Source organism: Periplaneta americana, chromosome 5 (assembly GCF_040183065.1).
Source record: "Periplaneta americana isolate PAMFEO1 chromosome 5, P.americana_PAMFEO1_priV1, whole genome shotgun sequence".
NCBI classification, from domain to species: domain Eukaryota; kingdom Metazoa; phylum Arthropoda; class Insecta; order Blattodea; family Blattidae; genus Periplaneta; species Periplaneta americana.
Window position 1 is genome coordinate 191030981 of NC_091121.1, and position 21896 is coordinate 191052876.

Consider the following 21896-nt stretch of genomic DNA (forward strand, 5'->3'; position numbering starts at 1 on the left):
TCATATTTTTCTGACCTAGCATGGTATATTTTCTTTTATCCGAGTTAAACTTGCTGTTTTTCGTAATTTTACAGTAATAATTTAATTTAAAGTTATGCTCTGTTCGCTTCTGCATTCTTTTATTTATGTACTTCATTAAGAGAGTACAGCGAAACCTCTCCTTAAGGACACCCCCCAAGATATGGACACTCCTCATATACGCACAGATTTTTTTGTCCCAATCGATTTTTTAGAATTAAACTACAGTAATATAAAAAAATCTGTTCCTCCATTCACTGTTTGAGTCGCTTGAGAAACTTCTTGCCCCAGCAACTAAAACTTACCCTAGTGCAAACCCTAGTAACGCCGCACTTCGATTATTGTGACGTTTTGTTAAGTGACCTAAGTTCTGAATTGTCAGTCAAGTTACAGCGAGCTCAGAATATGTGCGTCAGATACGTGTGCAACATCCGACGGTATGATCACATATCACCATCCTTCGCAAGTCTCTCGTGGCTCCGACTTAAAGAACGTAGAACTTTACACTCTTTGTCTTTACTCTTTCGAATTCTGCACACTTCAACACCAAATTACCTTTCGTCTCGTTTCTCTTATCTATACTCTAACCACGACGTAAATACCAGATCACTTATCTGTGGCACGCTAAGTATACCTCTTCATAGAACATCTTGTTATTCATCATCTTTTACAATATCCACCTCGCGTCAATGGAATTCCTTGTCACAAAGTATTAGGGGCTGCAAGACAATAAACACCTTTAAGAACAGCTTAAAAGATAACCTTATTAGCATTTCACTCCAATCATACTGATTTAAACTATCACTGACTACATTGTTACTTTTTTCTTTAGACATCATCCTGATTGTGCTGTATTTTAATTGTCTCGTAATAATCTCTTCCTATTACCTAATATTATTTGAAATATATTAACATTCTATGTATTTTAGTTTAATTCTGCTACACAGTTTATTTCAGTGTTTAATTAATAGTTCATAGTATTTTGTTGTTTAATTTGTAAATAACTTTGTATACATGTAACTGTCATCTAAATCAAATTGTTGGATTCTTTGTAAGTTCATGCATATGTATATACACTTTTTGCTGGTTGAGTGGAAGAGAAGGCCTTACGGCCTTAACTCTGCCAGCTAAAATAAATCATTATTATTATTATTATTATTATTATTATTATTATTATTATTATTATTATTAACCAATTGGTGGATTATTCAATTGTCTTTCTCGCTTGTAGAAAAAAAAATATGAAGTACTGTACACTATAAATTTAACTCTCGTTTATGGACACTCTCAGACACGGACACGGACAGCTGTTTCACAGTCCTAAAGCTTGCTTTACCTCCTGACTGCGGACAGAACTTGGATTTCAAGACCTAATGCGTTACAAAAATGGAAAATTTAGTACAGAAATTCCTTAACATGAAAGAAGATAATAAGGGTCTCTTAGGCTACTACTAGCCCAGCCGGCTATCCCTTGTTAGCTGGTAGCAGGTGGATAAACAAAGTCATAAAATTTAACCTGCCTGATGGGACCAAGGTTTCCACGATCGTGAAATTGTGTTCGACACATGATGGGGTTAGTAGGATTATTCTCTTCACTTCAATCAGTTGTTCTATTTCGAGAGACATGGCACCTGAACGTAAGGGTTAAGTTGAAAACTGTAAATTACAGTACTGCATAACTGTAGACCTAGAATAAAATTGCATGGCACAGTATTGTATTTCCCTTTTTCGGTCTTATCTACTGCAGTTCAAAGTTGCAAAGAATTTACTGTAGTACAGTAGACTGTATTTAGAATTAAACTACAATAATATATTTCATTTAAAACGTGAAGTGATACAGATTGCATATTATAAATTTACTGTTAGATTGGGGAGCCTCCCTCCCGATAAAAAACACCTCCCAGATGCGGACAGATTATTACGTCCCTTCGATGTCCGTAAATGAAAGGTTTCACTGTATTTTTAATTCTTTTATGCTCGACCATGCCGAAATGTAGTAATTATACACCTGGTAGCAGTACCTTAATGCATGTCATTAAAGTACACCTATTCATTAAAGTTCAGGTTTTCGATTATTCTCGGATATGCAATCGAAAGATGAGGGAAACCTAACGGAGGCTGGAAATCCAATACTGTCGCAGAAGGTTATGTTCTGTTACTATAATAATTAGCGTTAATTGTAAATAATATTTAAATAAATTCAATTTGTCATCTCGTTTTTCAATTCTAAATCAATTTCCAGGTTATACATTCTCTGCATTACATCAAGGTCAATGACATTATTGTTCCTCGGAAAAAATCCATACTTTCGCGTCTGCGCACATCTCACAATTCAAGAGCTATGAACAAGGTCTTCTGTCAGATACAAATAAAATGTATACTTCTGAATAATTTAAAGTTAGAAATATGGTCGAGCATAAAAAGTCGTATGAAACTTGCCTATAATGGTAATTAAGACGCTCGTATGAAAATTATGAAACTCGCTTGCGCTCGTTTCATAAACAATCATACTTGCGTCTTAATTACTATCATTATAGGCTCGTTGCATAATGTACTATTTTCGGTCTTATCTACTGTAGATCATAGTTGCAAAGAATTTACTGTAGAACAGTAGACTGTATTTAGAATTAAACTACAGTAATATATTTCATTTAAAACGTGAAGGGATACAGATTGCATATTATAAATTTACTGTTAGATTGGGGAGCCTCCCTCCCAATAAAGGACACCTCCCAGATGCGGACAGATTGTTACGTCCCTTCGATGTCCTTAAATGAGAGGTTTCACTGTATTTTTAATTTTTTTTTATTTTCATCTGACAAACAAAATTTTTGTTATTTATTCATGTTCATGATCTGGCAGGTATTCTTATAATTTTGATTGTACGAGATATGTATCTTTTTTTTTTTTTGTTATAGTCTGAAAATTTCTCATTGATTTACTTGGTAAGTTAATGATATTGTTCACAGTCTGGTTAACTTAAAGTCTTTGAAGAAAGCTCGAGGAAAGAAATCTGATGGGGATGCTACTGAGTCAGATGCTTCTGATGATAATGATAATGGTGAAAAGAAAAAGAAGGTGAAGACCAAGAAGGATAAGAAGAAAGAAGAAGAGCAAAAATTAATTGATTTCTTCAAAACAATTGATGATGATGAAGATGGTAAAGTAAACATTCTGTCTGTATTCTGCAGTGATATAGAATAACAAAAAACTCTTGAAATATTCTTTCAGTAATCTGTCTTTTTTGAGTACTATTAGTACTATGTGTTTAAATTTAATGACTATAAAATGTTTCGTTTACAAACTAAAACATGAAGATTACAGTTTTTCTAAATTACATATCACAATCTTCAGTCAATTCTTAAATAGCTACTGGTGTAGCTCAGTTGGTTGAGATGGTTGCCTGCCGATTTGGAGTTGCGCTTAAGAGTGGATTTGATTCCCACTTGGACTGATTACCTGGTTGGGTTTTTTTTTCCGAGGTTTTCCCCAACCATAAGGCGAATGTTGGGTAATCTGTGGCGAATCCTCGGGCTCATCTTGCCAAATACAGTTTTGCTATCACCAGTCCCATTGAAGCTAAATAACCAAGTAGTTGATACAGCTTTGTTAAATAACTAAAAAAAATTCTTAAATAAAACCAATTAATCAAATTGTTTCATTCAATATCATTTACATTTTATGATACGAAACAGGTTGTACTTTGGTGCAGGAATTTTGCTTTCTTTGGTAAGAAGAAAGAATAATGTTTAGTTTATTGTACGTATGGGCTATTCCATCTCAAATCGACTGAAATATAGAGAAAATTGACCTTGCAATTTTTAAATACAATGAAACTTTTTCTGTCCGTAGACAACTGTGATACAATGCTTTGTGCAAAGTTTTAGGCATCAGAACTTCATAGTGTTTAAATTAAAAATATTTTAATTTATCATATTTTCATAAAATTAGCAACTTTAAACTGTTGTGGTTCCGAAACCCTTTCACCCAATGATCAAAATCATGGTTTATTTTGATGCTGAAAAGTTAAAGTTTATATTGACATGTAAACAGTTTTTCTTACTTTTTATGGAAATGGAGAAGTTTAGATTTTTCTTAATTAAGACACCTTTGCCCACGAAAAAATATTTATAAAATATATGGTTAAGTTCCGCATTAAAAGTACAAATAAATACGTATTTTTTACTGGTGCAACGTTAATAAGAAAGTATTGAAAAATCAAATAAAGAAAATAAATAGTACGTGCGTGAGCTAACCAGCTGACTGTGAGGCGGGAGCTAGCCTAGGCAAACGAGGCCAGGAGACATAAACACGTGATGTTTCGTCTAGTAGCGCATAGCTGGGCTAGCTTTATCACAGGTTTTCATAAACACAGGAGTAAAATGACGCCCAGTGCTCGCTTATCTTCAGCTCTCGGCCAGTGCGTGCTGTGTTGCGCCTTTCAAGTCTAGGCGTGTGAAAATAGTTTATTTAATATCCCTGAAACTTATTGCCGTGACACTAAGCAAACAATGCCAAATCCCTCTTAATAATGCAAGGTTTTTTCTCAATATTTTTTACATTTTTACAAATGGCCAAAAAGCCTAAAAGTAAGTAAAATCAGATTATCTGTCTCTCTGTATACAATAAAAATAAGGATTACTTCTTATCATAACCTACCAAATGTCAGCTTCAAAAGGAGCTCTCGTTCAATGTTCTGCAGTAAATGGTTCCAGAGTTCTGAGCACTGAAAGAGGCTTGTTTTTATAAAATACGCTAAATTTGTCGCTCAACAATACGAAAACCGTTTGACTTTCGATAGTATATTTTTGCAAATGCACTCTCCTCAGCACCATGTATAAGTAGGGAAAAAATTAGAGTATAAAAAAAGTGCGAGGATTTTTATTGATCGATTTCATATGGAATAGCCCGTATTCAAATTTTGCACGTAATATATTATACAGTAAGTAATGTGTTCTTAAACAATTTTGTTTGTAGTAAGTTCTTTTTTTCAGTTCTTTGAGATGATTACTTATAATTTTCAGAAGAAGTATTATTAAGTTCAGATGCATCTGGCTCTGAAAAGGAGGTGGTCAAAGCTATTAAAATGAAGAAGAGCCTCATAGACAAGAAAAACGAAATGGCCATGAAAATGCTGCTTGGGAGTTCCTCTGAAGATGACAGTGATGGTAAATATAATTTCTATTAATTGTAGAACTTGCCTGTTGCTTCATCATAACATAGAACAACAACTGCTATCAATGAAGTTTTGTGGTTGTAATAATTAAGGTTGCCAAATTGTAAATTTTTCCCGTATTCTAATTTTTATTACCTTAAAATACTGTACGTCTTCCATAATTGGACCACATTCTGCAACCCGCAAACAAATTTAATGTCTTAATAATTATAATAATTCCAAGGACCCATATTTTGAACAAAAATACTTCGTATAATATGCTTTTGGTTAAAGCAATAAGTACTAAGTAGTTATGTGTTCGCGTAGGCTTCCGCGGCTGGTGTACATGGTGTGTGGATAAGCTTCGGGGCTTCTACCACGTTGTCTTGGTGTTGGTGGCTGACGTTTCGACCGCTGTGTTGTGGTCATCTTCAGAGCAGTTGTTGGATAAGGAAATAGTCTGCAAGCTCGTATATATATATATATATATATATAGTAGTCTCGATGGGGGGAGTACTTGCAGTGATAGGTCGTAGGTTCTCCTTCTGGCATCTGATTGGTCCTTCGTTGTCCTACCCGGTTGAGGTCTGTATTAAGGGGAATATTCATATTAATACTGGCCCTCATAAGGTATCCGAAAGAGTGACGTTAATACCGTGCCGTGATTGGTCCTTCGTTGTCCAATCTGGTTGAGGTCTGTATTAAGGGGAATATTCATATTAATACTGGCCCTCATAAGGTATCCGAAAGAGTGACGTTAATACCGTGCCGTGATTGGTCCTTCGTTGTCCAATCTGGTTGAGGTCTGTATTAAGGGGAATATTCATATTAATACTGGCCCTCATAAGGTATCCGAAAGAGTGACGTTAATACCGTGCCGTGATTGGTCCTTCGTTGTCCAATCTGGTTGAGGTCTGTATTAAGGGGAGTATTCATATTAATACTGGCCCTCATAAGGTATCCGAAAGAGTGACGTTAATACCGTGCCGTGATTGGTCCTTCGTTGTCCAATCTGGTTGAGGTCTGTATTAAGGGGAGTATTCATATTAATACTGGCCCTCATAAGGTATCCGAAAGAGTGACGTTAATACCGTGCCCCATCAGATGCCAGAAGGAGAACCTACAACCTATCACCGCAAGTACTCCCCCCATCGAAACTATTATATATATACAAGCTCGCAGACTATTTCCTTATCCAACAACTGCTCTGAAAATGACCACAACACAGCGGTCGAAACGTCAGCCACCAATACCAAGACAACGCGGTAGAAACTCTGAAGCTTATCCACGCACTATGTAGTTATATTTAATCTTGAATTTATTACTCACATTTAACTTTAAATTGCATTTTTCTCAGCTTAGGTACAGGTATCATGTGGGTTGGTTCTTTTCTGCAAAATGTGATCCAGTTTGAGAGTTACTTACTTTTTTCTTTTTTCTAGCAATAAACTTATTTTCAACCTGGAGTCTTATTAACGCAGAGAAAAGTAATCTCAGTATTATTGAATCTTTTAGAGTAATAGTAACCCACAGTTAGCACATCTGGCCATGAAACCAGGTGGCCTGAGTTCGATTCTCGGCCAGGGCAAGTTACTTGGTTGAGGTTTTTTCCAGGGTTTTCCCTCAACCCAATATGAGCAAATGCTGAGTAACTTTCAGTGCTGGACCCCGGACTCATTTCACTGGCATTATCACCTTCATCACATTCAGACGCTAAATAACCTTAGATGTTGATAAAGCATCGTAAAATAACCTACTAAAATAAAAAATAAAATAATATCATAGTAACCCTCAATAATAATAATAATAATAATAATAATAATAATAATAATAATAATAATGATAAAAATAATAATAAAAAACTACAGCAAAGAATGTCAGAGGAGTCTTTCGGAAGTGAGGCTAAAGAAAATTTGAAAATTTTACAGCCAAATGTACAGCAGAAAACAGAAGGACTTCTACTATTTTATGAAAATATTTTGAAATATTTAGATCAGAACTTTTATTTTAGTTATGCAGCTAATACAGAGAGTTCAGTGGACTGGGGGGGGGGGGGGAATCCAATATTGTGACATCTTAGAATTTGTTTTAGGTCCCTTGTTTGCAGAATTTTGTTAATTCTGTTGATTTGTGTGAAGAGTTTTGTAAATCAAAATAACAATTGTATTGTATACAGTACGTACAATCACAACAATGCTTCATGTTTTCCTAAGCATAAATGGTTTTATTATATTTACACTGGAAATATGTAATATAGGCTTAACATACAGGTTCTGTAAATGTATTTTATAATGTTAAATATCTAAAATAGAGTTAAGAATGGCCTTGCACCTTAAACAGTAAATTTTATGCTACTGAAACCCAGGAAAGTTCGTATACAACTTGTTTATTTTTGTGAAAATCTTCCTTGTAAAACAAATCTCGCAACCCTAGTAATAATGAAGTCAGTGGTGCCAACTATTATGGATTGTCCGTAATTATTATAGATTTTCTTCAATATTACGGAATTATGGTCAAAGGGAAAATTATTACGAAAATAATCATGTAACTCCAGAATATTGTCAGTTTAAATGAATTCTAAGTAATTTTTTTAAAACGTAATTGTTTGTTGAAGGTGGTAGTGAAAAGGAAGACGAGACTGGAAAGGAAAAGAAACCAAAGAAAATAAAAATAAAGAAAGAAAAAGAGGATGAAGATTCAAAGAAAGAAGAGGATGAAGAGGGGAAGGAGGAAGGAGAGGGGAAGGAGGAAGATGATGAAAAGGAAGAGGAAAAAAAGAAGAAAAATGAAGATAGTGATGATAATAGTAATGATGACTTTTCAGATGATTCTAAGGTATTTTTTTAATATATACTTCTGTCTTTACTGTTAATATTCTCTACATTATCTCATTATTGGATCCCAGTTATATATGAAGTATTCATAAGAATTTTATGCTGCATAAGTCCATAACATTGCAATTAAAATTAATATAATTACAATAAGATAAGCACTATTCCTGTAATTTACTGTTGAGTCTTCATCAGAAGCTTTTACTGTATACCTACGTGTTGTTCAAAATTGTTTTATAAAGAGAAGGTGTTCTTTCATGTCGCGAGACATAATTATCAGTATCCACACATTATTTTTCCTCCAAAGTTAGGTGCATGTCCATTGTAATGAAGATTAGAAGACTTAAAAAACAAGTCTGACGACATCATAAGATGACTGAAATGTGCAATACACATGGTTTGTTGCACTGAATACAAACTGCTTGTATCGCTAGTCGATTTTCTCCGAAACTTTAGGTAAAATCGTAAATTGGATTTCATTTTCGAAATTAGGCATAAAGTTACATTAGGATAATGTATTTTTTTTGTCAGGTGCAAATTCATTGTTGAACAGTATAATTATCATACAAATCTGGCTTTCAGGTAGTAGCTCCCTGTAAAGCAGGTTTGAATAATTTCAAGGAAAAATTGTTCTGGAGCCGGGTATCGATCCCGGGACCCTTCGCTTAGCGCGTGACGCTCTACCGACTGAGCTACCCCAGGAACTATACAGGAACTATTTCCTTGAAATTATTCAAACCTGCTTCACAGGGAGCTACTACCTGAAAGCCAGATTTGTATAATACATTTGTTACTGGAGGTACGTTAACAGAAAGCCACAATTTAAGTCACACAAGTATTTGTGTGCACTCATAGTAATTGAGTTCTGGCATCTTGTCAGCTCATTTGAATCGTGTGGATACAAAGGAAAAATTGTGACGGTGTCGTGTATAGTTCCTGGGCTAGCTCAGTCGGAAGAGCGTTCGCGCGCTAAGCGAAGGATCCCGGGATCGATACCTGGCCCCGGAACAATTTTTCCTTGAAAGTATAATTATCATTTCTTTTATTTTAATTCTTCTGTCTATTTCTACCATTAGTAAGTTGGTATTGCAAAGAATGTAAGAAGAAATATAAGAGAGCTTATAGATTTGGAGAAAAAGTAACAGTACAGATGATAAAAAAGCATTTCTGAACCTAAAAAAAAGAGTATAAGAATTTACTTCTTGAGGAAAAGACAAATTTCGATCAATTTCTACCATTCAATCATTGATCACTATAATTTGTTCTGCTACTGGTCCATATTTAGTCCATGATTTTCCTTCACCTTGCGCAATTTATGTTTTCCCCTTTCTTCCTTTCTGGAAGAGTGTGTTGTATGCTTGTATTATTCGTTTTTCTAGTCTTTTCATTGTTATTTTTATGTGACGGTAAGTAAATGTCATATTTCCTTTCTGTTAACAATATTCTGTTGTCTTCATCCTCTTCATAGCAGTTATTGTTATTGTCGTCTAAAAGTGATGGAACTTAAATAGTGTGCACCATTTTTTTGTTTTGCTTCCCAGTATAGACTAAATACTTCATGGTATAACTGTTTTTGTCTAGTTTTTGCAAGCTAGGAGATGGTCTTTATTGGGGATTTGTTCTGTCTTGTTGCATATTGTAGATATTGGGTCTTCCATGTAACCCATCCTATAGAGATGTTCATATAAGGACTGAGAGCCAGTGAAGAGATGAAATGCAGCTACAGTAGATATCTTAACATTGACTAAAATATGAGATTGAAGATTAATATTGTGTAGATTCTTTCCTTCTGATTTTTTGTTTTTCATTTGCTGTGTACCTTTAAACATTTTTCACATTTTATTTTTTTTAATTTTGGGAAATGAAATTTTTTTGAATGAAAAAATGCTTGAAATAATTATTGAAGATTCCTTTACAACTTCCTGTGTGTATTTTCCTGTTTTAAATATCTATTAAGGATGGAAAAAATAAAATGAAGGGATATGTAATGTGTTCAAAGGTACAACAGGTTCATGTACCTTGGAACATACCCTCTTGTAAGTTGGAACACATGGAATATAGGTGGGGATATAGCTGTAAAAACTGACAATCATATTTAAAATGTATTTGCCATCATAAACCAGAGCAGGCTTCTCTGATTGAGATTTTATTTCCTGGAAGAGCAATAACTGCTTCAACAGCTTTCTTCAAGGTATCCGGATCAATTGGGGGCCTCTTAACTCCAGACTTACTTCGTGACATGATCTTAAAATACAAGAAAAACAAAAACTGATAGTATCGTTTACTTTGGAACATGTTCCATGATACAAGATTTTTGTGTTCAAAGGTACAAGAGGGTGCACGTTTAAACAAATATGGCTCCTAAAACTAGAGATTCGAAAAAATCATGGAAATTAAAATATGTTATACTCACAAGATGATAGGGAACACACCGTACTTGAAAGATATTAACAAATACAATCTGGTTTTGTGTTAGAAAACATATAGCAATGAACGAAATGTTTACTTTTGGTACTAAAAAAACTTCTTTTGTCCACGGAACTCGTACTTTGCAGTAAATCAAACTGAAACTATGACCAGAGCTACTTAGCGGCTTTCTCTACAGTCTACTTCATTTTGAGTCCTCTAGGTAGCAGTAAAAATTTAAAAACAAAAAATGTTCAAAGGTACACTATGCTAAAGGTACAACAGTCTCCCCTACACAATATTGAGATGGTTTATTTTCTGTGATATTAATATATTTTGAACTCTGCTATGTAGCCAATTTTACGCAATGCATTCGTCTTTATTTTCTTTTCATTTGTTTCCAGTGTGTTGATTTAAAAAATAGAATATTATTGTGATTTTAATAAATTAATATTTCAGAAAAGTAAAAAGAAGAGAGACTGGCGTAAAGACAAACTGTTAACAGAAAAACTCAGTGATAGGGATACAAGTGACGAGGAACGTCTGTGGAAAGCGAAGAAGGACAGAGAGCTTAAAGATGACAATATGTAAGTAAATAATAGTTTGTGTATGAAAAACATGCTTTTCAATTTCTCACCACAGTGTGTCCCTTTTGTTTTTACACATCACTAGCTTTTGAAGTTTATGTAGGAATATAGAAGTACAAGGGTGATAGGAAAATTACCTTATTGTCCATTTGAAGGTTGGATGAATGTAGTTTGGTAAAACTAACATAGCATGTGAAGATATCTGTAGAGAAGTTAGTTAGATTGTGTAACAGATGGTGCCACAGACATTGACAAATATTTGGCATTTGTTTTGGTTAAATTAGGCAAGCAAATAGTTATAAGGGTGAATATTGTGAAATGGGCAAATATGGATAACAAAACTGGAAAAAATATATTATATTAAATTGTGTACTTTTTTCTCACATTGGTTACATTTGCTCCTATTATTGAAGATTCTGGTATCAGTTGAACTTAAAAAAAAATTTATGTGAGATTTTCTAATTTAAAAAAAAGCCAAGGGATTGTTGTTATCTTTCTCTTACAGCCCATTGTTTAAGGTATCTTCTAAACTTCTGTACTTCAGATTTGACTTGTCTTCGAACATTTCTTTTTTCACGATCAGTCATATCTGCTATTTTCTTTCTTTTTTTTATATTCTTTGCCATAGTCCGTTTTTTCTGCAACTCCTCTTCAGTCATATTTGCCCTCTGCCTACGTATCTTCTCCCTTTCATATTTCCTACTTTCATCATCAGACTTTTTTTCTTTCCTATAAACAATCACATGAAATAATAATATTCGAAGTTACTTTATACACCAGTATTTAATAATTGTATGTTAAGTGAAACCTCGTCCCACAATAAAGGGACCGACATTACAGGGACCGTTGTTACAAATTAGTATAATTTCCGCAATAGTTCTGACAAAATAAATCGTTAAAAATATCATGGAGGTTAGATTTTTTAGTCGACAAACATTGTAATGTTTTGCATATACTACGAAAGTTTAGTATATACAAACTACATATCTAATGCCACCTGGGACCAGTGTTACCAATAGAAAACATAACATTCACTCATCAGTGATGAATAAAATAAATTACGACAATGGACGAAAAGTTTTTTAACTGGCGCCTTGTTGACCTCTCATCACTACCAACCATTAAAATTTACCACATGAAGCAAAATTGTCTTTTGTGTAGCTCTTTTATTTCGAGGAACCAGCGTTACGAAATTTTTGGGGACAAGCTTTATGTTAAAGTTGTGTCCTTTCAGAATTGAACAAACAACAATGTCTGTCTCTCATAAGTATTTTAACTATTTATTTTTATAATCTTGGCCGAGGAAATAAAATCAAATCGAAACATTTCGAGAAAAACTTAGTAAAACAGAGTAAAATGTAGTTGGGGACATAGGGACCTAGTTACATTTTGACGTTTGGACGTTATTTTTTAATTGTAAATTTTAAAATTAATCCTTTTATACTTTGTTTCCAACTAAAACATGTGAGAGTTAGTTAATTAAACGCAAAAGTAATCAGTTAACATTTTCAAGAAACTCCTTAAATCAGCCGGGACATACATTTACCTATTTCAGAATATTCACCCATAAATCCGGAGTGGAAGTACTTAGTGTGGGGGAGGGAAAGAAAATCCAGCCAATAAGAGAAGGTTACAATTTTGTCATACTTTTGGCTCTAATCATGACATTCTCCTGCATAGATCATAGCATGGAGAAGCATGCACTTAATTAATATTCGTGATGTTTGTTTCACTTCAAAAGTGCGTACTCATTGGTAGACTTTCTTTCAGACATAAAGTTCTTACCATATTGCTGCATAATTTTTCCGTTAATGTTGCTCTGACTTTGATCCCTGTGATCACAGCAGCATGATTATTTATTTATTTATTTATTTATTTATTTATTTAAATCCACCACCAACAGAAGCAGGCTTCCAATTTTTTTTCTGTATATATATTATATTTTATGTTACAATTATTAGCAAAATAATAAATAAATAAATAAATTACAGGTGGCTTACACAGATACATACACAAAATACATAATAAGAAAAAAAAAACAAAACAAACAACACAAACGAAAGAAAGAAAATACATACTGGTAATAGATGCTAGAATATAGTATTGCAGTTAATATAGTGCCAAATGTCAATATAATGATGCAAAATTATTTAAAAACTAGAGTAAAAACATTATAATACACTTCTTCATAATTTAAATATCTAAGGAAATACAATTCTTTTTAATATTGTATGAAATTTGTCAACTGTTAAACTGAAATCTAATTGAGAATCACAGTTTAAAGACAGAGAGTTGTATTACACATAACAAACAATGAAGAGTTCTTGAAGAAAACAGTTCTAGGAATGAGAATAACGAAAGGTTGCTTATGACGTAATTATGTTTTTCTTACATTAAACTGAAGGAATTTAAGAAAATCACAGTTATTCAGTATACTGCTAACAGTCTTATAGAGTAAAATTTGACTATTTATTAATCGTCGAGATGTAAAAGTTTTATAATTAAATTCAAAAAGTAACTGATTATATGAAATTTGCTTGTCATAAGACGACACATGATGTTTTTTTAAATATAAATAACGTAAAAATCTTTTCTGTATCCTTTCTATTTGCATCTGATGGGACTGGAACTGAGGTGACCATATTACAGACGCATACTCTAGTTTACTCCTAACTAGAGTTTTATATAGAGTATCAGTAGTATTTATATTTTTTAATTCTTTTGTATTTCTGATTATAAATCCTAATTTTCTATATGCATTAATTACCACGTGATTTAAGTGCATTTTAAAACATAAGTTGTGTGTAAAATAAATACCCAAATCCTTAAATGATTCTACACTAGGTAACTTCACACCATTAATTTCATATGAATTTTGAGCAACTGTCTTATCTCCTTTTTGTGAAGCATATGTGTACTGCTACCCACTGCAGTTTGTGAAAATTTCGTACGTACATATATCTTCATACACAATGTTATTTTCATCAGCTACATTCATCCATTTAGAATGTAGTGGAAATCTAAACTTAGCTTTTGAAGCACCTTGGTAATAATTTCAAAGTTAGTGATTAACAAAATAGTTTGTATATTAAACGTGGCTTACAAGAGTTGTGGTCAAGGAATTGAGTCTTGCAAACTGTCAAGATATCAACGGCATGTTCTAAACTAACAAAACTAGTTCCCAGTGTACGTTGCAATGATACAAGTGTATTTTATCTTTAAATTGTTGACCTATCATAAACTGTCATTTGAACGACCTATATACTTGAGTTGTGTGCATAAAAAGTAACTTTTTAAAAGCAAGGCAGTTCCGAAACCTCCACTAATAATGTTTAATGCAAAATATCTATAATATTTTTATGAATACGCTTTTTTCAACATTTCTTACACAGTAAAAATGTTGATGCACCAATCTGTTTGTGGATTTTATTTTATTTAATATTAGAAATTAAAAATTAGAAGCCCATTACATCCTTAGCAGTCAAGGGCCTCCTACCATCGGTAGGGCAGCTCTACTTTTGCTCACGGGGTGAGATAGTCCCTGTGGGCCTTACTCAAAGTGAGTCACTTCACTTCACTTCACTTCACTTCACTTCACTTTACTTCACTTCATTGTTTTGTGTTCTACTGTTAATTATTCTCTGTCTCGCAATACGCGTCCACTGCAGTCCTATCACGTCAACGAAGTCCTGTGCCCATCTCCTTCTTGGTCTTCCCCTTCCTCTTCTTCCCCTCCTTGGGTCCCAGACTGTAGTGGCGTATGCCCATCTGTCTGCGGGTAGCCTGGCTACATGTCCTCCCCATTTCCATATACACGTCTTAATTTATCTAGAAAAGATGCGAATGCAGTATAGAATTTTTTCTTAAATAGCAGTAATAGTAAGAAGGAACAAACAGTGAAATCCAGATTTACACAAAATTGATACTAACACTATCTACACTACTTTTTTACTTACATATGAAAATGTCCTTAATAGTATTGTAAATGTTACTATGTCCAAAAATGCTTAATTCATAATAATTAATTAATTTTCTAAAATTCGAAGTATTCTGTGTTACATTAACAATTAATTATTCCATAATAATTTTATATTGTTGTATTCACACTATCAGATAACATCATGGTGGATCAACATCAAACACAATCCATCATGCTTGAGAACATCTTGTTGTGATGGTCTCATTAGAGAAATGTATGCAAATATGAATATACCACAATTTTATTTCTTCTGATATTAGCTGTAAACATCTGTTTATATTGTGAAATTTGGCGGTGGCGTTTGTGCTGTTGAATATTATCACAGCTGCCAATTTTTCCAAAATCTTTGTTTACGTTTCTTGTTTCCGATGCACTGCAGTTTGTTCAAATTGTTCCATATTTCTTCACAGTATGGGGTTGGGCACACTATGTCTACAGTCTAGTATATACAGTCACGAAGCTCAATACTTACTAAATATGCAAACATAGACAGTTGAAATACGCATCCATAGATAGTTGCTCACCACCAGGATCGCTACTATCGCCTCATCACAGACCCTTTCCCCAGCAGACGATAAAATGTATTGTACTTTCGATATCGTATTCTTTTGAAAAAATTAACACCTTCCTTCCACTATTGAAATATGAAATACATAAGGTTTATATATTATTTTCATAAAGTATATATATTATATTTTATAAACTCACCTTCCTAGATCTTTTGGAAGAAGGGTAACTCTGACCTCTTTTTCTTACAATATTTATAGTACCACAAACGTCTCCTTGTCCCGTATTATTATTCAAATTATTGTATTTTAGCCATTTGCAGTTATTACAACCGATAACGAACATTTCATAGTTTACACAGCTTTTCACAACAAAGCAAAATACGGCACAGTCAATGCCTTTTCGATCTAGACCAGGCCGTAATGTATGTTCGGGTTTTCTATTTCAGTGTATGTAGCTCAGTGAAATATTATATTATAACTTTATTGCGTATCATTGCTAAGCTTTATTTAGCGTAATGTGTCCATAAGTTCCGTTTATTTCTTGTTGCAAAATATGTTGCAGAAATAATTACAAAACTGTGTTATTTTAATATGAAGAGAATTTTACGTGTTAACATAATGTTCGCATCAACATTTTAAGTTCCTTTAGAATGGAAGCTATTTTGAGGTTCAATAAAAACGAATTTATATTGTGATTTTAATTTAGCACATCTACCTTCCTTAATTGTAGACAGAAAATTTACCTACCACTCCTATGAAATTAGTTACGATTGTGTTACTTCGTCTCTTAGGTAGTAGATAAATACAATAATTCAGTACTCAATTGTAGTATTAAAATACAGACAAATTAAATGTGACGGGTGTAATACATGACATTATATTTAATTGTAATGTGTAATTGCGAATATAGGAATATAAGTTAAATATAGTAAACATAACCTATAATTTCCATATGACATAACATACATAATTATATAGTGGCAGGGCACTGGAGACCACTAAAATGAGACAGAAAGGGGCAAGTGGTACAGTAAACATAACCTATAATTTCAACATATCTAAATATTCGTGCAGTGGAACTGAAAATTATTGAATCGTGCATAAATGAATGTACAAGAATTTCGCAATATTTAATCGAAATAAAGGCAGGTATTACACATACGAACAACGTAATTTTCACACCAAAAATAATATTACACCTTAACTCGCAAGGAATTATGTCTGAAGTGTCTCCTAATCATTGTTTTAAATTTTATTAATGCAATTACACTACATTTTAGAGAAATATATGTTACTCTTTATGCATTCCAATTAATTTATATGTTGAAACACCGCCCTTCGTGATCAGGGTAAGCGAGTCACATGGCCTGCCTTACGGCCTGTATTAGATCACGATGGCAGTGGCACAGTCTATTGTTCCTAGTACTCACAGCTCTCCAAGCAGCTAGCAACTATCGCGAGAAATGCAAAAAATCATCCCAAGCTTCGTGACTGTATATAGTAGACTGTGGTATGTCAATAAATTGTGATGTATCTTGGATTGAATAATGAATTGGTCCTCAAATGAAATAAACAAGTAGTGCAGTGGTCTAAATTACACACTGAAAATATATTCTTACTTCAAAAGCTGACAATGAAAACTCTCCTTCTAACAGTCATAAGTTATCTGAATAACTTTTGCATTCTAAACATTATTGAGCACGTCTATCAAAATGTAGTCTCTTATGACAAAAGCAAGTTTGATTGTGAAGCATTCATTTCACTTTTTACGCATTTAGTGGGACTGAGGCTCACAGACTGTGTTCACACGTGTTGTGGTTCTGGTGTTGGTTTTGCACTAATGTAAGACATTAACAAAATCTCTTCACTTGTAGTGATTCAGAAGAGAAGATGAACACTAAGGAAAAAACGAGGTAAGGTGAAAGTTCATGCATGGTCTGATTCACACAGTCATTTGTTTCTTCATTGTCTGTCCCTTTTGTAAACCCTATTTCCTGACTAGATAACAAATTAACCTTCTTTGTATCATTTCTTTTAACATACTAATAGTTTTCAGACAAGGAGACTGAAGGTGAATCTAATTTTGTGGATTTAAATTATATTGTATTTAAGATGTAGTAGAATATTAAGGTTTTATTTGTAACCTAGTGTTCTAAGTATTTAGAGATTTAGTTCTTTTTGGTGCTTTTCTTTAAAATTGTGTTATGTAATTGAATAGTAATCTGTTGTATCTAATAGCCCTTGCATGAATTTGTAGTGTTGAAACAATTCTTATTTAAATTAATTATTTTCTACTTTATTATTCTTATTAATTTAATGATTAAGTAAGTTATACCAGGATTTACCGGACCTATTTCTGGAGTCATTAAGAGTAAAAGAAAAGTTTAGTAAACTTAGATTCAATTATAAATAATTTCACAATTATTTCTAACTTTCAGAAGCACATAATTTAAAACAAACTTGATTGTATTGCATTGTATTGTATTTTTTAACATTCCATGGTATTCATACATGCTTACAGCTAGAATATGGAACAAGTCAAAAAACTAAATACTATTATAAAGTCTTAATTTATAGTCACAGTCTAGATGAAATATATACAGACGAAATTTACAATATAGTCTACTAGTACAACACAAAGTTTTAGTATTATTTTCATGAAGTGTTATTGAATGTCATGAATTCACCTACAGAATAGAAGGCGTGAGAAATTAGGTACTTCTTTAATTTGGCCCTAAATAATTTTATGTTTTGAGTTTCATTTTTTATATCGATAGGGAGGCTATTAAAAAATTTTACTGTCATATAACGCACTCCTTTTTGATAGCACAATAGACTTGTCGATGGAGTATGAAAGTCATTTTTTGACGTGTATTTATGCTATGAACTGTTGAATTAGTTACAAAGTTTTCACGATTACACACGACGAAGATTATTAATGAAAAGATATACTGACAAGCCATGGGCATTATTTGTAGTTTTTTTAAAATAGTCCTACACGATTCCCTAGATTTGGCACCTACTATTATTCTAATTACTCTTTTTTATAATAGAAATATATTGTTACTATCTGTGGAATTTCCCCAGAAAACTCATTACTGAGTGGAAGTATGCAAAGTATATTGTTTTTAAGGTATTGATATTTACTACCTTTTGCATAGATCTAATAGCAAAACAAGCTGAATTTAGTTTTGGGGTAATTTCTTTAATATGATTTTTCCAATTTAACACATTATCGATTTTTAAGCCAAGAAATTTGGTTGTTGTTGTTTCTAATAGGGATCTATTATTAATTATTGTGCTAGAGATTTGCGATGTTGAATTTGGACAGGATTTAAATTGAATTATGTTAGTTTTGTTACAATTTAATACTAATTTATTGACTGAGAACCAGTCACGTATTTTGAAGAGAATTTCCTCTGTTGAAGATTGGAATGTGTTGGAGTTATTGGCTGTAATTACTATACTTGTGTCATCTGCAAATAATATGGGATGACCTACATCTTTTATTAAGGGGGGCAAGATCATTTATAAACACTAGAAAAAGTAGGGGACCTAATATTGATCCTTGAGGAATTCCATTATTAATAGTTCCCCATGTCGATGCAGATTTCATAGTTGTATTGATGGCCTGCTTTGGAGCTCCTGTGTAAATTAATTGCATAATTAGATGAACTGAAATGGAAATGATATTGTTTCAAACTTATTTACTTACAAATGGTTTTTAAGGAACCCAGAGGTTCATTGTCATCCTCAGATAAGCTCGCCATTGGTTCATATCCTGAGCAAGATTAAATCCAGTCCCTAGCATCATATCCCACCTCCCTCAAATCCATCTTAATATTAATTCTTCCATCTACGTCTTGGTCTCCCCAAAGGTCTTTTCCCTCAGGTCTTCCAACTAACATACTATATGCATTTCTGGATTCATCCATACATGCTACATGCTCTGCCCATCTCAAACGTCTGGATTTAATGTTCCTAATTATGTCAGGTGAAGAATAACAATGTGTGCAGTTCTGCATTGTGTAACTTTCTCCATTCTCCTGTAACTTCATCCCTCTTAGCTCCAAATATTTTCCTAAGCACCTTATTTTCGAACATCATTAACCTCTGTTCCCCTCTCAAAGTGAGAGTCCAAGTTGCACAACCATACAGAACAACTGGTAGTTAACTGTTTTATAAATTCTAAGTTTCAATTTTTTCGAGAGCAGACTGGATGATAAAAGTTTCTCAACCGAATAATTAACAGGCATTTCCCATATTCTTTCTGCATTTAATTTCCTCTCGAGTGTTATATATATTTGTTACTGTTGCTCCAAGGTACTTAATTTTTCCATCTTTGCAAAGGATAAATTTCCAGTTTTTATATTTCCATTTCGTACTATGTTCTGGTCATGAGACATAATCATATTGTTTGTTTTATCGGGGTTTACTTCCAAATCTTTCTCGTTACTTGCTTCAAGTAAAATTCCTGGTTTTCCCTAATTGTGTATGTATTCTTTCCTAACATATTCAGTATTTTAAAGTAGGAGTTCAGTTTAGCAGAACTGTTCTACCTTGAGTAGGAGGTCATTACTCAATAGGGATCTATTGGCTATCTTATATAGAGTGCATGCTATCCCATTACTGAAAAGTGCAACCATGTTCACATACACTGTTTTACTAAAAATGATTCCAGGATTAAGTTATGTAAATGTTGGTATAACTGACTGAATCTGTGTGTGTGCATATGTACACACACACTTACACTTACATATTCGTGTGCATGTAACTAATTTAAGGTCATGAAATATGAAAAGAAAAGAAAAATAGGGATAAGAAGTACTCTTAAAGAGAATTCGTAAATTGATTTTTGTTATGAACGAAATGTTACACGAGTGTGACTAGAAGTAATGTATGATACAGTTTTATTGTTGTAAAATGTTAAAATGAAAAATTACAGTGCCAGATTTGAAAGAAAATATTAGATTTAAGTATTAAGTTTGTGAGAATGTAATGCAAATAAATGTATTTGATAATATGTACTTCACTACAGAAAATGAAATAATACTTATATCTGATTTAATTTTATTAATTTGATGACGTTTTAGTGAGAAGATCATAATTTCAGATCAGAGGAGCAAAGTTAAAGCCTCAAAACCTGCGTTGTAGAGATATTATAGAATGTGGTGCCAATACAAAAAGAAAGAGTTTGAAAATTAAGTAAGTGAAGAGTAAATAGTACCATTTTTTCCTTAGGCTGAAGGATAATACTTCAAATACTTTAATTAGGTAACTGTCATGTATCAGCCTCATTGTTTTCAAAAGTAATGCTAGCTCACTGCCACCTAAGACATAATAACAGGGAACATAAGTTTCCTCGTAGAAGATGTCAGGGTTGCTAAATCTTGCAGGTGGAGTACATTTTTTGTAGTACCTTATTTAACGATGCATTATCAACTACTAGTTTATGTAATATCAATTGGTGACAGTGATATGATATTGGCAAGGTGAGGCTAGGGAAAACCTCGGAAGAAATCCCACCAGGCAATTGGACAAAGTGGAACTCGAACCCATGCCTGAGTGCAGCTTCAGATTTGCAGGCAAACACTTCTACCTTCTGAACTATGCAGTGGTTGATAAAGTACTGTACATAGAGAGTGTTCATGATACAAGTTGATACTGTCTGAACTTTGTTTTGAAAGTTTTGAGTGTATTAAACAGTTTCCTTTATATGCTGAATATACCGGGTTCGCCAGGGAAACTGGCGATTTTAAGTACGTGCTACAGAAATATTGTAGGCGATAGAAGATGTTATCTGTTGTTATACTGCCGAAACTATGCCATCTACACAGCGTTACATGATCAATCACCATGACATAATGGAACGGTGTACAGCGTGCTTATGCAATCAAAGAGTTTTACAAAAATAACAGTTACGGGGCTGCTAGACGAGATTTTCATACACATTTCAATATCGGACGTCATGATCCTGTGCCCAGTGCTCATGGAATCAAATTATGGATTACAAATTTCGAGGTCACTGCATCTGCTATGAAGAGAAAGTCACTGGGTGGAAAAAGAACTGTCCGTATGTCAGAGAACATTAATGATGTCAGTATTGCATTTCAGAGAAGTCCAACGCATTCTGCTAAGCACCATGCAATGGCACTAGGAATGTCTCAAACTAGTGTACTGTGAGAACTCACGAGATCAGCCCTGGTAGGAATGTGGAGTAATGCCAATCCTATACGCAGGCAACATCCAGCGTAATGCCACTCTTGCTTGTAGAAAGCGACATAATGACACACTACTAACTACATTACAGTAACTAGCCAATGTGAAAAGATTCGATCAACTTTTAAAATATAAACTAACAGTTTCAACTTATACAACATACCGACACAGAGCTCAAACTAGTTGATATTT

At 33.3% G+C, this 21896-nt stretch overlaps 1 protein-coding gene across 5 annotated transcripts in view; it reads left to right on the forward strand.

Annotated features, from left to right (window-relative positions):
* LOC138700358 (transcriptional regulator ATRX-like) overlaps positions 1-21896 on the forward strand; it is a 172004-nt gene that overhangs the window by 58792 nt on the left and 91316 nt on the right. For 4 of the 5 annotated variants that reach the window (XM_069826933.1, XM_069826932.1, XM_069826934.1 and 1 more), the window contains 5 exons: positions 2988-3178; positions 5043-5186; positions 7788-8008; positions 10870-10997; positions 17360-17398. In XM_069826933.1, the coding sequence (XP_069683034.1) occupies positions 2988-3178; positions 5043-5186; positions 7788-8008; positions 10870-10997; positions 17360-17398 (723 nt within the window). The remainder of the gene's footprint in view (positions 1-2987; positions 3179-5042; positions 5187-7787; positions 8009-10869; positions 10998-17359; positions 17399-21896) is intronic. The other variant, XM_069826935.1, reaches the window with a different exon arrangement.